Source organism: Gopherus flavomarginatus, chromosome 3 (assembly GCF_025201925.1).
Source record: "Gopherus flavomarginatus isolate rGopFla2 chromosome 3, rGopFla2.mat.asm, whole genome shotgun sequence".
NCBI classification, from domain to species: Eukaryota; Metazoa; Chordata; order Testudines; family Testudinidae; genus Gopherus; species Gopherus flavomarginatus.
Genome location: NC_066619.1, coordinates 16,598,361 through 16,616,201, shown reverse-complemented (window position 1 = coordinate 16,616,201; position 17,841 = coordinate 16,598,361). Strand labels below are relative to the sequence as shown.

At 41.6% G+C, this 17,841-nt stretch overlaps 2 protein-coding genes across 5 annotated transcripts in view; both read left to right on the top strand.

Annotated features, from left to right (window-relative positions):
• The window catches only part of RPL17 (ribosomal protein L17), a 347,358-nt gene that overhangs the window by 20,277 nt on the left and 309,240 nt on the right, over nucleotides 1-17,841 (top strand). The window lies entirely within an intron of this gene.
• The window catches only part of MYO5B (myosin VB), a 356,389-nt gene that overhangs the window by 292,467 nt on the left and 46,081 nt on the right, over nucleotides 1-17,841 (top strand). For all 4 annotated transcript variants that reach the window (XM_050944628.1, XM_050944626.1, XM_050944629.1 and 1 more), the window contains 4 exons: nucleotides 1,130-1,278; nucleotides 2,400-2,519; nucleotides 4,623-4,745; nucleotides 10,409-10,474. In XM_050944628.1, coding sequence (XP_050800585.1) covers nucleotides 1,130-1,278; nucleotides 2,400-2,519; nucleotides 4,623-4,745; nucleotides 10,409-10,474 — 458 coding nt within the window. The remainder of the gene's footprint in view (nucleotides 1-1,129; nucleotides 1,279-2,399; nucleotides 2,520-4,622; nucleotides 4,746-10,408; nucleotides 10,475-17,841) is intronic.

The following is a 17,841-nucleotide window of genomic DNA, read 5'->3' as shown; positions in this document are numbered from 1 at the left end:
CTCAGCTCAGCTCCCATTGCAGTAAATGAGAACACGTCCCTTGAACCAGAAAAGAGCTAGGCTGACTCTGAGCACTTTTACAAATCCCACCTTTATTTTCTGAGTTTTTTTTTGTAGAAATGGAAGGTTCTATTAGGTCAGCTAGTCCATCTCCTTTCCAATGTAGCATTGTTACGAGGCTCTATCCTACACCATTCAAGTCAATGGGATTTCTGCCACTAATTTCAGAAGCAGGTCCATAATCCCTTGCAAAGTGAAACTTGCCATGAATGTTCCCTATCTGTGAATGAATGTTTCCACTATGTAAAAGCTTGAGAAAAGTTAGTTTAATTGTTGTTTTTTTTATTTAAATGTTAATTTAATGTTTGGTTAAATAAAAAATAAATGGTAATTTGACTTGCCAGTTTTAATTTTTTTTTCTTCTTCAAATAACAGGGGGAAACAAATTGTGTTTCAGAAAGAGTTCTTGTAAATTAATAAATTCACATGCAAAAATAAACTATTTTAAAATGCCCATGGTATTCTGTGTAGTAGGAAAGGATTAACGTTTATGGGAAGTACACATAGCAAAGACTGCATTGTACAGAGTAATCCTGCACTACCAGAACTCTGTATTAGGGATTCTTTCTCTCTTCCCCCATCACCTCTAGTTTGGTTACCGCTTTGCAGTCACCAACAGTGTGCAATAGTGTGATTGCATAGATTTCCCACTTGACATCCAACATAGGTAAATAAGGTATTTCCATAGAGTAATATGGCTAATGTGTATGCATCACTGCCCTCTATTGGATAGAATCAGACTGCTCATTTGTGCATCAGAGACGTATTTCTAACAGCTAAACGAGATTATTCTTTTCTCACCTGGTAGAGACCTCTGGTTTTGGAGCAGGAATATTGAAGTATTCTGCCTGCATCCATAAAGTTCCAAATAGCTTTTCTGTGCAGTGTGGTGACAACCATGACGTTCCTAGCTGGCCAGAGATTTGTTAGTGTATTCACTAAGTAAGTGCAAGATTACAAAAAAGCCTCTTAGCACAGAGCATTTTGTTGAACTATAAATCATATTGCAGTTGCCTATAAGAAATCAATTCAGAACTGAACATCACAGTTTAATATGTATCTTTGAAAGATGAATTTGCCCAAAACACTGTCAAGGAAAATCTCCTGACGAAGAAGGAGCTGGAAGAGGAGCGATCTCGTTATCAGAACCTGGTAAAGGAGTATTCAAGGCTGGAGCAGAGATATGACAATCTGAGGGATGAGATGACTATTATAAAGGTAATGGAAAAGGCTTTTCACATTACCACTACCATCTGATGTCCTGTGTGTATTACTGGTAACTGGATAATGCAGCTGAGTTCATTTGATGACAACAATGCTATTATAGAACTCATTTGTGTTGATATTTCTGAGGAGGAAGTTATGCATTGATACTAGACCAAGAGCACCTTCTTCTGGAAATGCATGGTTTTCCGTAGCCACTTGATCACGCATTGACAGATTCCTTATGAACAGCGCGGCAAAAATCTTATCTTTTCTCTGTTTCAGTATCACAGATATACTCTGTGTTGTTCAATTCTAAGAAAATCGTTGTAGTGTCATAAAAGTCTAAGTTTTAGATTCAGCCTTCCTAGAATTTTAGCAGTAGCCTCATTGATAATTAGTTATTAAGGGATGCTGTCATCCAGTTCAAAGGCTGAACATTTAAAAGAAAACCATAAGGCTATTGTGATAAATATTAGGCTCCAAATCCAGATGTGCGTGTTCAAACTTCACAAATCGCGGGTAACCAGGCTTGGATGTGTTAAAGTAGATTCCAAGAATACATGAGAAAATTGATGTCTGGTGCGTAGCATGAAAACTTTTTAAGTTGTTGGTTGTGGTTGTGTTTGTTTCTTTATATATATGTGAATGGAGTTGGATGTGTTTGTGTTTTGTTGTTTTAAATTACATTTTGATTAAACGTCCCCCCTGTCGTAATGTGCACCAGTGCACGAGAACCAGAAAACGAAGCGCAAAAGCAAGCAGATGGTAGAGCCTCTTATGACAGTCTCTTAATATCAAAAAATATTTTTTAAACTAAACCGCTTTATGAGGAATCCTTCTTCTGACCAGCAGATATATTATGGGTCTGCATTGTCTTGTCCAGCTACTTAAACTGTAAGAGCTTTTGATAAGGAGCTGTCTCTCCCTCTATATTTTGTAAAGTCCTGAACACAGTGCTTTGACTCGAGGAATAATATGGACCCGTTATTTTAAGTAGAAAGTACCATAAGTGTACGTGATTACTTATAGAACACTTACTAGATAAGGTCCCTGTCCCAAAAACTTAGTTTACATAATCCTTAGTACAGTGTCTTTTCTACTAAATCACTCTATTATCTCTTTTTTTTGGACAGCAAACCCCAGGACACAGAAGGAACCCATCTAACCAGAGCAGTCTAGAGTCTGATTCCAATTGTCCATCAGTCTCAACATCTGAGATAGGAGACACAGAGGATGCAATACAACAAGTGGAGGTACTAAAAGTCAGACAGGCTAAGGGGCTCTGTATGATTCTGGCTAGTCAAGAGGGAATAATTGATATATGGCTCGCTCTAAATGGAGCCCGTAGAGAAGAGTACAGCTTTGACTATGAAATGTGACTAGTGAGAATTGCTCCTTTTTTCATTCTATGAATGATTCTTGTTAATTGTATGAGAGGGAAATCTTAAGGCCGTGATCCTGCATAGAGCATTACTAAGAACTCAGTGCGGGATCAGGCCCTTAAACACCGTTTAAACCTAATTAATTGATGTATAGAGTGCGTTCTGGTAAATATGGAAACACAAACAAAACATTAAACATTATTATGACTATCAATACTGATTGTAAGGTTATATTTCTATAGCATCTTTCATTCCAGAGGATACCAAATTACATTATAAACCTCCTAAAGAACAGTTTTCTTTCTTTGTTTTTTTTACAAATCCTTGCCAGCCAACACATCCTCTCTATAAGAACAATTTCAAATATCTCAATGTAGAAGGAAATGTCCTAGTTAAATATCTGACTTGATCGAGGAAGTGAAGAATTATTGGAAGAGGGGAAGTATATTTTGCTTACATCCTGCTAACAGTGTCATAGATCAGTTTATATAAACAGTACACTTCATATTTAAGTTGGAGTATAAAATACTGTCTTTGCTAGAATAAAGGCCTGGGATGCTTTGGGTTCCATTTTCTAGTCTGTGACTTTGAGCACGTCATGTCATCACTCCATGCTGCAGCTTCCCCATCTGTATAATAAGGGGTCGGCAACCTCTGGCATGTGGCTCGCCAGGGTAAGCACGCTGACGGGCCGGGCCAGTTTGTTTACCTGCTGTGCTAGCAGGTTCTGTGGACCGTGGCTCCCACTGGCTGCGGTTCGCCATCCCAGGCCAGTGGGGCCGGTGGGAAGTGGCATGGGTGAGGGATGTGCTGGCCACGGCTTCCTGTCACCTCCATTGGCCTCGGACGGCGAACCACGGCCAGTGTGAGCCACGGTCAACCAAACCTGCCAACATGGCAAGTAAACAAACTGACCCGGCCCATCAGGGTGCTTACCCTGGTGAGCGGCGTGCCAGAGGTTGCCGACCCCTGGTATCATCCCTTACCTACCTCACCTGGCTGCCATGAGGCTTTTTTAATATCTATCAAGCCTTCTGAGAACCACTGATGAAAGCCTCCACTATGTAAGTACAATGGATTGAGGCCTCTAGACAATACCAAAACCTCAGTGTTGGTCACACCTCAGTATTAAAGCTCCATCTACAAGTAACGTATGACATGTTAATAAAAGATTAATGTGTTTTAAGCCCGTTACATACATTTGCTTAAAATCATCTATGAGACATACTAATCAGTAAAGAGTTTTATAGATGGTTATAAGCCATGGCTATAAGCAACATATTGACTCCGTGAACTATATAACAATTGATTAATTTATTAAAATGTCCATTAACCATTCATTAACCCTTTATAATCTATTTATGATTGGAAACTTAATATTATGTGTGCCTTTAATATTAATATTGGTCTTTCAAAATGTGGAAACGTCTTTAAACTCTTGTGTTAAGTATTGGAAGGTGATGTGAATGTACAGACCGTGTGTAGCCCACATACTTTTACTGAGTGGAGCATTCACCACTTCAACTAGGAGAAATTTTTTAACCAAAACTTTTTTCAGAGAAAAATACAGATTCAGTGACAACAAAGTGTTGTGCAAATATATGTCAGTTCTGCCAAATTGTTTTGGGGGCAGTGGGTATCCAAGTCTTTGGAAAAAAAAAATTAAACAGTTATTTTTTCGGTTTGAAATTAATTTTCATTTAGATGTTTTCTTGTTTAAAAAATAAATATTTTTAAAAGCTCAGAACTGAAACAAAACATTTTTATTTAAGATTTTTGTTTGGCTCCAAACTAAATTTTTGTTTTAGCTTCTTCTTTTGAAAGTTTTAGTTTTGGTCAAACTCAAAACAATTTTTTAAAAAATTTTTGAAGGTGCCAGTGAGCCAAAAAATCTGTTATTCCCCCAACTCTATTCACTAATGTTTTTGGGCTGATAAAATTACTCTCACTCGCTCTCTGTCTTTCCCCATGTAGGATGTTGGTTTGGATAAAGCAGCCATGGATATGACACTCTTCCTGAAGCTACAAAAGCGAGTGAGGGAACTTGAACAGGAGAGAAAGAAACTGCAAACCCAGCTGGAGAAAAAGAAATCCCAGGTAAAAGATGCCCTTTTATTTGATTTTAATATTAAATTTCATATCCTAATTGGCTTTCCTTGAGTGCCTTGGGGCATGCAGTGTGTGATTTAAGATTTGGGTGCAATGACCTTCAGTTAAGAAAGGTCAAATTGATCTTGGAAATGAGGAGAAAACCTTTCTGGCAGTTAAAGACAATCAGCCAGCAGAATGGTTTTGCCTGATGAGATGGTTTATGACAAACTCATTAGAAGCATTTGAATTGAGAGTGGCTGCATAGATGGGAAGATATATACGAATAATCCTCTTACAGGAAGCTGTAGTGGATGACCAAACCCTAACACGTATAATTCCCAATCACAGTATTGGATGTTGTATAGCAGCTTTCATCATAAAGGACCTGAAAGGGATATACAGATTATAGATGCATACAGAAGCACTGAAATGCAGCCTCTTCTGAGGTAGAGGATGGAGGCCAGGCAGTCACTACCAGAATGGAGGGCAGCATCTCTGTAGTTTACAGTTGCACAATACTGTTTACAGTAGTGAACAAGGTGAAATTTTTAGCTAACAGCACATAGGCAATCCCTCTTCTTATGAAAATACTTTTATTGGCCATGCCCAGTTTAAGAGATCATCCAACAGATACAACCTCACACAGTGAAGCATGGTATTCTGTTTGTCTGTCTCAGCAGGTAAAGAGATGAATTAACTTTGTCAGCATTGAAACCAGTGGTTCTAAAGATTCAAAGAATTTAGAACACCTGTCTGTCTTGTAGACGTCAGAGGTACTTATATGGCTGTATTATCATAGTATCTGAGAGCCTCACAATCTTTAATGTATTCATCCACACAACACCTCAGTGAAGAAGTGAAGTAGTATCCCCATTTTACAGATGAAGTGCTGAGGCATGGAAAGACTAAATGATTTGCTCAAGGTCAAACAGGAAGTCTTTGGTGGAGCAGGGAAATAAACCCAGCTCCCCCAAGTCCCAGGCTAACACCTGAACCAATGGATGATCCTTCCTCTTTAGAACATGATGTTTAGACTACTCAGACACACCTCCGCAGCGAATCATCCATCTCGGATTTGCATTTCCCCGAGTTACTATGTAAGAGCTAAGAGGTTCAAAGATATGATCAATCTTGGAGGAATTGGAATGTGCCTGAATAGATAAACAGAAGTTTTACTGCGTATTCATGAGCTTCCTTAAATGTAATCTCCTCACTCTAACTACAAAAGAGCTCATATCCTGCCTTGATGGCACCCTGAGCAAAAAGGAGGAAAGCTCTTTCCTCAAAGTTTAACCTAATCAGAAACTAATTTAGAGGTTCAAAGGGACAAATATCCAGAGAGAAGAGCCTCACACAACTCTGCTAGCTTAAGCTGCCTGAGTCATTTGATCTCCTAGAACAGGTGGGTGCCTGTGCTATCAGATACATTCATTTCCTTACAGAATATAAAGTCTGCCCAGCAAAGTAATTCATTCTCTCTAAATATATACATCACTCTTTTCATCCATGAGTAGCAATGTCATTTTAGTTTATTGCCACCCTCCTCCACATGAGCGATGGCTTTGAAATCAATGAAATGTAAAATCAATATTGGAATGATTTATCCCACCCCAGAGACAATTGACCCTGCAATGGCTCTTGGCCTGTAGTGTAATGAATCCAATATATCATTGATCCTGTTTACTATCCGTATGGGAAATTTTAGCTGTGAACTCAGTTTTAATATCTGAGACCAGCAAGTGAAAAGGCGGTCTGAATAATAGAAGGCAAATCAAGACACTGTCTATTCATACGTGTATGAGTCTTACAAACATGAGACCATAACACTCTGTTCTTGTTACTAACATGGGTCAGTGTTTTCAGATGTGGATACCTGAAGCCATGCATCTAAATGTATATGAAGTCGCATAAGTAAGTGACTTGATTTTCAAAGTGCTAAGTGCCCTTCATTCTTGTTGGTTTCAATACTCAGCACCTTTGAAAATCAGACTATTTATTTATGTGCCTGTCTGTGGATTTAGGAGTTCAACTTCAGGAATGAAAATGGGGAAATGTTGACCATAGTACTCTCAAGTGTGGTAGGCATTCTACATACACAAGGTAGGTCTGTGCCCCAAACTGGGTATCTTATAGCTCCATATTTTCAAGACTGAGTCCAGTAATATTTATATAGTATTGCAGCCCTTGCCAGCTCTAAGGGCGTGTCTGCACTGCAGCCACTATGTGACACAGCTGCAGCTGTGCGACTGCAGTGATACAGTATAGACACTTCCTACAGTGGCAGAAGAGGATTTTCCATTGATGTAGTTAATCCATCTCTCCAAGAGGCGTGGCAGCTAGAAAAATTCTTCTGTCAAGCTAACCGCATCTACACCAAGGGCTCGGTCAACCTAACTACAGAGCTTGGGGCTAGACATTTTTACAGCCCTGAGCAACTTAGCTAGGTTGATCTAATTTTTAAGTGTAGGCCAGTCCTCAGATAATAAACTGCAAAACAGCAGTAGAGGTATAGTGACTAGCAGAGTTTATTCCTCCAGCATCACTGAGCAGAACGTCTGAGTTGCTTTACAAAAAAAAAAAAACCCTTCCTATATTTTGGGCCTTATTAGTACAGTCGTTTGGAAGGTCAGTACTTGTGGGTAAACATTAACTCCCACGGTGGTATCTGAGATAGCAATTTGTCCTTCTGGTAGAGAATAGCTGTGATAACTACTAATATAGGTCAACTTTTCATGGCAGCCTGTGTATTTTCCCTTTCTTCGGGAGCAGTAACCTCTATGAATTAGGTATTTCAGAGCCCATTATGATAGGTGGTATTTTTGTTTGAATTATAGTGGTTCTTTCTATGAGAAGAGATATATAACAATACATTATACAGCTGCATAGTACAGTACACAGTGCTCGGCAACAGCAGCTGAATATGAAATGTCTAGTTATTACAGTTCTTGGTTTCACAAAAAAAGTTATTTTTTAATCTGTTTTAATGCATGTTTTTCAGGTATCTATTCCAGTTATTTCTCTTAAGCAGGAGATCCATGTGTCCATTTATAAAAGCAGTGGCAAAGTCTACTAAAGTGATATCAATCATCTCTAATTCACTGTAGCCAGATACTCCCATTGAATGTCAATAAAATTATTCCATCTGGTGACTGCAGGAATGCAGCATAAGAGATGCACAACTGCTTTTAACAAATAATCTCCATTCCTTGATAGAGATTTAAAAAACAAGGTTCCTGCCAGTATGCCATAATTTGCTCCCCTCATATTTTAAATCTTTCTGAAGCTGACCTGTGTCTCTGAAGGAGTTAACTACAAATGAACCAAACCCTGAATGTTTTACCCCCCCTAAAACCTCCCCATACATTTTTAGTCGGAGTCATTCCAACTGGTCAAGGTTCTGAAGCATTCATAGTTTTGTCCATTTCTAACTACATTTCCAAGATTAGGGTCCTTGTCAAGGTTCAGCCCTCAGCAGGCCCACTCCTGCTCTGGGTCATGACTAATTCCGGATCAGTTTTCACTTTGGACTTGATGTGATTTGAGTCAAGCTGTCACTGTTCCTCACTGCCCAACAGAAGAAGAGGGAAAGTCAAAAATAGCATTTCTGTCAGTGCTTCCAGTTCTTCGGTGCTTCTTTTTGCATTTAAATTTTAATTCCATGGTAGCACTACAGAGATAGCAAACTCAGCCCCCACTGTACTTGCTCCTTGATGGAAATGTTTGGTTTTGAAATATATTCTCTCATCCTCTCCGGAAGACAACCAGAAAAATATGACATTTCTGGATATCAGTGTTGTTACCTCTTATGTCCCAGTCTCCAGAACCTTGTGTCACCTCTCAGATATCTGTAATGTATCCATAGGGTGATAGACATAGGAAAATGGGCTTCTCTTGTATCTTCCTCTCAGCCCCTGTTTTGACCCAGATGAAGCCATTCATAGAATAAAATGTCCAAGAATTGCAAATCTTAGTGGTCCCAGCTGGATATGGGGATTTCTCCGTCAAACAGGGTCAGTGCACAAAAACATTTAGTGATTCAATGATGAGTTTTGGTGCAAGGAATTAACTGATGGTTTCATTTCTGGGAGTTGATCACAGTTTTTGGTGGTAGTTGCTTCTGTTGATGAAAGAGCAGTTTGACCCTGCATGGAAACAGAAATAGGGAGGGAGGAGAAAAGAAAAAATCAAGAATGTCTGGCACTACTGACCTGCTTGCACTTGTGTCAGGACTGAGTAAGAGTTAGCTCGGTAGTGGTTACAGGGAACCTCACAGCAGTTTTAAATCCTGTCCTTTCAGCAGTTGACATTTTCTGCAGTTGAGATCCGTCAAAGAACCTAAAGAAGCCAAACCGTCTGATAAACCTTAGCTCCTCCATCTTTATTAGGCTCTGCTGGCTTTGAAAGAAAGTTAAAATGTCCAAGTGTATTGTGGTTGGTAGCAGCTTCATTCAACATTTGCTTGTTGCACTTGGACCTCCAGGGCCAGTACTCCTTGTGCATTTCACAAAGTTAAGGGTTATTGGGCCTACTCCTCTGTATGAGTGACTCTGCAATGTAGACACACCCCTAGTTACTTGTTAATCATAGAACAGTGGATGAGTGTGCCTGTAAAGAATTGCATTTCAGTGCCACCTCTTCCCTCAGTGGAAAGGCAGGAGAGTGGAAGTTGATAGTCTGAGCACGACGGAGTTGAGAACTATTCTGTTCTGCCATCTTCAATTGACCTTGAGATGAATTTAAGGAAATAATACTAGGCCCCATGTACATGGTATTTTGTAATGTAATGTAAGTTTAAACATTACGTTTGTGTGCTTCAAGCCACTTGTTATGTTCTTGACCCTGATGCGTTGGACCATCTGGCAGAGCCATGTGGGGAAATGAGCTGAAACCATAATTTTTGCTCTAAGATGTGATTTTGGTTTCATGAGTCTCTGAGCTACAAGAACTGTACTTTACTTATGGCAAGACTTGCATAATGCAATGGATTTAAGTACGATCTCATTTGCTAGTAGTACGTTTTCTGGGAAAACGCCAAAAGAAGTTGGGGAAGATGCCAGTATCCAATCTAAATTCCATCATTTCCTTTTTTAAAACATATTTTGATATTATTTATATAGCACCCAAAAAAGTGACGAATCTTCAGACATAAATTAGATCCCAACCCTCAGGCACAGAGGCTGCATCTACACTAGAAGTGCTGCACCAATGCAGCTGTGCTGCTATTGTGCTTCTGGTGAAGAGCTCGCCCATTGGCTTAACTACTTTGCCTCCCAAAAGAGGCTCTCCTGCTGACGTAGCGCTGTCTACACCGGTGCTTAGGTCAGTATAACTTACGTCACTCAGAGGTGTGGATTGTTCATGCCCCTGAGCAACGTAAGTTCTTAGTCTGAAAACAGTCTTGGCATGGGGGAAAGGAAGGAGAGTTACACTTCTTTTCTATTTCCCTATTATATTCCTCCTTGACCTTTGCGCTTCACCTGATGTCTGTTTACCATACACAATTTAGGGTAGTTGCTTTCTTTGGTGGCACTTTAACACCAGCCAACAAAAAATACTGGAAGTGACCCAGAACTGCAGTCAAAGTCAGATTGCTTGAGTTGGAAAACCAGCCTATTTACCAGCTTCTCTATCCAGCTGTCAAATATCTGTTTGTCTTTTAATCCATCCAGGTAATTGAAACGAAGAATGAAATGGATTCAGACCGTGATACCGATCTAGCCTACAACAATCTGAAGGTAAAGAATTTTAGAATGAGAGATTATTTTCATGTGTTCGGTGCTGATAACCTTTTGAATGGGTCAAACAGCCTAAGTAAATCCATCTGACATTGGTAATAAACCAAAGCCTCTCTTAACTCATTCTGTCTATTAAAGACTGATATTGTGTGGCAGTTTGAAGGCACTCTGCAGCTTACTCTCTACTCTCTGGACTAGTTGTAGCTTCCAGCGGTCAGAGTGATGGCAGATGTTCCTAGGGAATGGCACCTCCCTGGCATATGCCATCTGCTGTGCCACTGATTTATCTATGTGAGAGCCGAGTGGCAAATGCAGGCTTGGTTAAGATGAAAGGGGGAGGCGGAGCTTCTTGTCACTACAAGCCTCCTAGCTTGACTCTTCTCTTGCACATCAAAAGATCTTCAGGTGCACATTGGTCCATCCATATACTGCATTTGGGGTAACTTGATCAGCAGCAATTGTGAATCCACATGCATGTCTCCTTCCCTAGTTCCAGTCTGATGTGGTTTTTAACTCCAAACACCCACTCTCCCCAACTCTGCATCAATCTCTCTCATATAGCTAAGGCACCTATCACACTGGTAGCGTTGAACCCAGCTGCAAAGTCAGCCTTTCATCAGCAGCTTTGGTCCAACCCAGTCTCCATGTGCCCTCCCAGCTACAGAGTCATCCTCTCCTGTCCCACAAAACACAATCCTGAGCTATCCACTCTAGCAGTTCTCTGCCTAGCAGGTACAGGCTGAGCTAAGGTTATCAGGCTCTGCTTATACTTGCACTTGGATGTTGTGCAGAAGAGTGCAGTTTAGAAAATATTTGTGTTGACATCTAAGTGACTGTTTTCATATGAATCACAGAGGTTTACTGTAATGGTGATGACATTTTTATTTGTGTAGCTCTAAGGATGCGTTAAGTAAACCTGGCAGGAAATGAGAGCATTTCTTTACACTGGAAGGTGACATCAGTGCTTTTTGGCCTTGCTGTATAATATGTGAGTGAAAATGTTTTGCAGGGTGGATTGTTGATCTGAGTCTATTGTACAAGCGATCTGCTCTCCTCTTTCAGGCAAAACGTGTGTTTCTCTTCACTGACAGTATACCAGATACATTCCCCTTTGCATGGGCATTTTCATAATATTTCCTTTAGAGAAGATTTGTATCTTCTTGTTCTTGTGTGACTATGGCCTGGTCTACACTATGAGTTTATCTCAAATTTAGCAGCGTTAAACCGAATTAACCCTGCATCCGTCCACACAACGAAGCCCTTTACTTCAATATAAAGGGCTCTTAACATTTATATCTGTACTCCTCCCCAATGAGGGGAGTAGTGCTGAAATCGGTATTGCCATTTCGAATTAGGGTTAGTGTGGCCGCAATTTGATAGTATTGGCCTCCGGGAGCTATCCCACAGTGCACCATTGTGACCTCTCTGGACAGCAATCCAAACTCAGATGCACTGGCCAGGTAGACAGGAAAAGCCCCGCAAACTTTTGAATTTAATTTTCTGTTCATCCAGCGTGGAGCACTGATCAGCACGGGTGACCATGCAGTCTCAGAATCAAAAAAGAGTTCCAGCATGGACCGTATGGGAGATACTGAGTCTGATCTCTGTATGGGGAGATAAATCTGTTCTTTCAGAACTCTGTTCCCATAGATGAAATGCCAAAACATTTTAAAAAAATCTCCAAGGCTATGATGGACAGAGGCCACCCCCGGGACTCAACACAGTGCTGAAACTTAAGGAGCTGAGACAAGCATACCAGAAAGCCAAAGAATGAAATGGACGTTCATGGAGAGAGGGACAACTGACTGTAACTATCCCACAGTTCTCGCACTCTCCAAAAACCATTTGAATTCTTGGCTGAGCTCCCAAGCCTGAAGGGTCAAAAACATTGTCGCGGGTGGTTCAGGGTATATGTCATCGCGCCGCCCCCCTTCCCTCCCTCCGTGAAAGCAAAGGGGAAAAATTCCTTTCTCACCTTTTTTCAATGTCACCATATGTCTACTGGATGCTGCTGGCAGACGTGCTGCAGCGCTGCACAACAGCATCCCCTTCCCTTCCCTTGCCTTGCGGACGGCAGACGGTGCAGTATGACTGATATCCGTCATCGTCGTCCCATGAGTGCTTCTGGCTGGCCTCGGTGAGGTCGGCCAGGGGCACCTGGGCAAAAATGGGAATGACTCCCAGGTCATTCTCTTCTTTAAGCTTTGTCAATGGAGATTCACTCCTGCCTGGAATATCATAGCAGCTTTGATATCTGCTTGCAGAGGCAATAAAGTCAGTGTTGTTTCTTGTTCATGCATTCTTTATTACTTCATCACACAAATGGGGGGATAACTGCCACGGTAGCCCAGGAGGGATGGGGGAGGAGGGAAGCAATGGGTGGCGTTGTTGCAGGGGCAACAACAATGCAATGATGGCATGCCGCTCATCATTTCTGCAGGATGTCTCCGGCTCTGACCCGGAGCGGCCGTTTGCCTCTCTGGTTCTTTAGTAGGCTTGCCTGATATTCTAGGCAGGACTGACTCTCCATTAGACAAAACTTAAAAAAAGAGAATGACCTGGGGAGTCATTCCCATTTTTGTCCATGCACCCCCGACCGACCTCACTGAGGCCAGCCAGGAGCACCCATGACAGCAGCAGATGGTACAGTGTGACTGGTAACCGTCATTTCCACCCTGCAGATCAGCAGACGGTACAGTAGGGCTGGTATCCGTCTTTGCTAACTTGCAAAAGGTAAGGGGAGGCTGCTGTGTAGCACTGCAGTACTGCGTCTGTCAGCAGCAGCCAGCAGACATATGGTGACAATGAAGAAAGGTTGAACAGGCTCCATGGTTGCCGTGCTATGGCGTTTGCCTGGGCAATCCAGGGAAAAGGGCGCGAGATGATTGTCTGCCATTACTTTCACGGAGGGAGGATTGACTGACGACATTTACCCAGAATCACCCGTGGCACTGTTTTTGCCCCATCATGCATTGGGATCTCAACCCAGAATTCCAATGGGCAGGGGAGACTGCGGGAGCTGTGGGATAGCTACCCACAGTGCAATGCTCTGGAAATCGACGCTAGCCTCGGTACATGGACGCACACCACCGAATTAATGTGCTTAGTGTGGCCGCATGTGCTCAACTTTATACAATCTGTTTCCAAAAACCGGTTTCTGTAAAATCGGAATAATCCCGTAGTGTAGACAGACCCTATGTTTGTGTTGGAGTGCTTATGCATGTTTTGACTGTCGTGCAAACTCATTTTCAGTACAACTCTTCCTTAGCGTACCCTGCTCAGCTAGTTAATCCTCGGAGATGTTGTGTCAAAAAAATTCAGAAACAAATTTTGAATTCCCTACTTCCTGGACAAACATGGAAAGACTCTCAGGAGATCTGAGAAAGTGTTTATTAACCATGCATAGACAGTCGCACACTAAGCTACAGAGACCACATAGTACCCATTTGTACCATTTGCATTACCTCCCCAGGTTCAAGCAGAGAAACAGAAATTAGAGGTGGAAAAGATCTATTGTCTATCCCCTCTATAAACGCAACTGCCTACAGTACCATTCTCTGGTGCTTTGTCCAGCCCAATTTTCAGTGACTAAAGCCATGGGGCTGCATTTACACACTCTGGACATAGTGTGTTGTCAGTAGATATCTACTGTGCTTTATTAGTATATCCGCAAAGCTCAAGATGGAAGTATGACCGGCACCTCAAATCCCTGCCCCAGAGTTCTTCCAACTATTGTTGGTTAAATACACCTACTTGAGCTATTATCACAAACTGAAATTGCAACTAGGGGTGGACAAACTTTGCAGGTTCAAGCTATGTCAATCTCTCCCATTGTTTTGGGGGTCACAAAACTAGCATGAGGTTGCAAACTCCTGTTTTAACTCAAGCACAGGTTGCAAGTGGGCAACCTTAATTTTGTAAATTTCTAACTTTAGAGTTTCTTCCAGCGGTAACCTTAATAACTGTCTTTTACTGCAGTTTTGTTTGTATGGATAGTAATGCTAGTTTCAAAAAAAAATATTTAAGGTTTAGTCTAAAATCAACATACTTCTGAATAAAATGCAGCTCCTTAGAACCTTTGGTATTGATGTTACACAATTGCTGCTTTTCTGTTTGCATAAAGGAAAACACTGTGTGGTTAGCAACATGGAAATGTGAGCTGGCAACTGTATGGAACAGCTTTTACCTATGAAAATCATTCTCTATCTTTTCAATTCTGTGGATCTGTTAATTTAAAAAGAAATCCTCTCCTGGACCCAACTACTCTTCCAACATCCTAATCCTCTACTTCTTGCTTCTTGATACGTGCAGACCAATAAGGAAGGAGTCCACGGACCACTGATTCTCTGAGTCACAGTTTAAGAATTGACCGAAGACTAGCAAACATTCGCCCCATTTTACAAAGTCATAATTGGTGTCTAACACTTCTACCCTGTGCTGTCAAGCTTTGTAACATCTCAGTCAGTTAATGCATTGGTGACATTTCTGTCTAAAAAGAGCTACAGTTCCTGCTAAAAGCAAGAAGCAACAGTTTTATACCAAATCATGACAGGAAGCATAAACTCCTGCTGCGAAAGTACTACTTATTCCCATAGGTGGGGTGACCTGGGAGCAACCAGCTCCAGATTGAAAGAGCTGAAGAAACAAAAATATAGGTCGCTGGCATTTTACCCAACTTTGCATGTAGCACACAATCTTTTCTGCTAAAAAGGGCTCTGTTTGCAAAGAAAGCATTACTCGTAGCTGGTTCTGAGTGCTACTTTCCCGTTGCATCCCCTCGGCAGCTGGTGCCATGTTGTAACAGAGCTATGCTCTTTCTCTCTTCTCTAGTGGTTTTCCCCCATAAATTTATTTCTCAAATATTTATAGTCTCTCTTTCCTTCGTGAGAATTGCATAATTTAATTTACTTTTCCTCTATGCCAGTTTGAGGTTTAAAAAGTCTTCATTTTAAGGAGACTTTTTTCCTGCCTTCTTAGGTTTATAATTAATGCCTGAGATGTCTGAAACTCGTGCATAAATCATTAATGTGCATCTGTTGGAGGAATTTTTCTTTCAGGGATCAGAAAGAGTGGAAAAAATATTAGACACACAAGGTGGGTGAGGTCATATCTTTTATTGAACAAACTTGTGTTGGTGAGAGGGACAAGCTTTCAAGCTTACAAAGCGCTCTTCAGTGTAAGTTGAAAGCTGGTCTCTTTCACCATGAGAAGTTGTGTCCAGTAAAAGATATTACCTCACACACCTTGTCTTGCTAATGTCCTGGGACCAGTACAACTACAACACAGCATGGAAAGAAGATTAGCATTATTACATTACTGGCAAACTGTTTTCATTCAGAATCAATATCTGGACTATATTTTTAGTACCCACCTCCTCAGAGGCCATGTCTCTTTCTCATTCCTCATTTAAAGTAAGGGGCAGGAGAGAATTGTTTTCTCTTGCAACCACTCCCAGACAGCTAAAATAACATGGGGAAGAACCGTAACACTTTTTTGCAAATAGACTTGTTCAGCCAAACTACAGCAAGGAAGAACCATAGCACTTTTGGTTCTACTGTCCTACTAAAACCTACACCCCCAGGTCCTGTAGTACCTAATTCATAAATCACATGCTTCTTGCCAGTTATTGCCAAGTTGCTTTGCGCTGGAAAGATTATTCAGAAGATTGCAGCAGGGCAGCTCTGGCACCTTTTAGAGTCGAGTGTATTCCCTGATCCTTTACACCCTGGGCTTTGCCCTTGGGCTGGTTTCATTAGTTGACCATGTACCTTCAGTAATGGACATAGATCAGGTGTCTGTGCTGATTCTTTTTAGATCTAACAGCAGCCTTCGATAACCTTGATCTTGAGCTTTCGTTGACCCACTTGCAAACCAGGGCAGAGATATGTAGGAGTTGTACATGAGTGTCTTCATTATTTTCTCTCTCTTGGGGAGCCAGGACCCACTGTTCATCCATCTTGTGAGCTTCACTCTCCCCTCCAGTGAATGTGAAACAGCTTGGGAAGACAGTGAGAAGTTTGGGAGAGTCATCAGTATGCTGTTGACATTCCACTTCACGTGTGTTGTCAGACTGACAACTCATTCACTCAGTTTTCCCAATGTCTAGCTGAAATCGAGACATGGAGACAGCTAGCTGATGGAGGGTTCAGTCTGAATGAGATTGATGTCATTCTGGTGGTTGAGAGAGAGAGCACCAGAAGAAATGGCACCAGTCATTATCTGCCTATTTGAGGTTTGTCTTTTTTGATAACTCAGGTTCGCAATGTTGGTTGTACGTTTATTTCTGGATGTCTGTATAGTAGCAATAGCCAAGAGTTGCTTTTTTCATCTTAACTTAGCAAAGAGATTGTGATTGTTCCCTTTGCACACAGTCTTGCGACCTTTATGCAGGCTTTGGTCACCTCCAGATTGGATTATTGCAGAGCACTTCATCTGGACAGGGCGGTAGCAGAGAAGACAACAGAAAACAAGCTGGTGCAGAATGCGGTTGCCCACTATTCACTCAGTAATATTTCATACAGGGATCACATTATACCCTGAAGCAGAGTTTACATTGGCTTCTAATTCGCTGGCAGGGCCAATTCAAGATGTTGATTTTTGACCCGTAAAGCCCTTTACAGTTTGAGTCTTGTGTAATTTACAGACGGTGCATTCCTCAGTTGAGATCAGCTGGATTTCTACTTGATTGTCCCCAGATTTTATTGGCAGAGTTATTTGTGTAGGTGTCGTTTGTCAGTGGAAGAGACCTGACTCTAGAATTAGCTGCTGCTTCTCCTCACACTAACAGAGCCTGGGCTTGATCTTCAGGCACATTACAAGGCCTGTTCACTCAAGTAAATTCAGTCCTGGGCAAGGGCCAGCGCAAGTCCTAAGCACCACTTAAGCCCTATTTTGAAGACTTAAGCTGCATAGGATTTGTGCTGGTCCTTTGCACAGAGCTGAATTTCTCCCTCAGGCTCTTTCCAAGGAGTGAGGGTTGAGTGGGCAAGGTCCTAGTGCAGAGGTGGGCAAACTGCAGCCCGTGGGCCACATTCGGCCCACAGGACCCTTCTGCCTGGCCCTTGAGCTCCCGGCCGGGGAGGCTAGCCCCAGCCCCTCCTCTGCTGTCCCCCCTCCCCTGCAGCATCAGGCCAAAAAGTTTGCCCATCCCTGTCCTAGTGTATCCATTACAGAGGGTTTTTTGAACACATGAATTTAGATAATTTATTATTTTGTTTTATTGCACTTACTCGAAATTTGATAGATTCACAATGCAAATGGAAATAACGTATTTATCATGGGCATGCATGCATGTGTAATATTAAACAGATTTATAAGGAGTTTGGTACTGACACTGATAGAACTTGTGCTGCAAGGCATTGTGATGG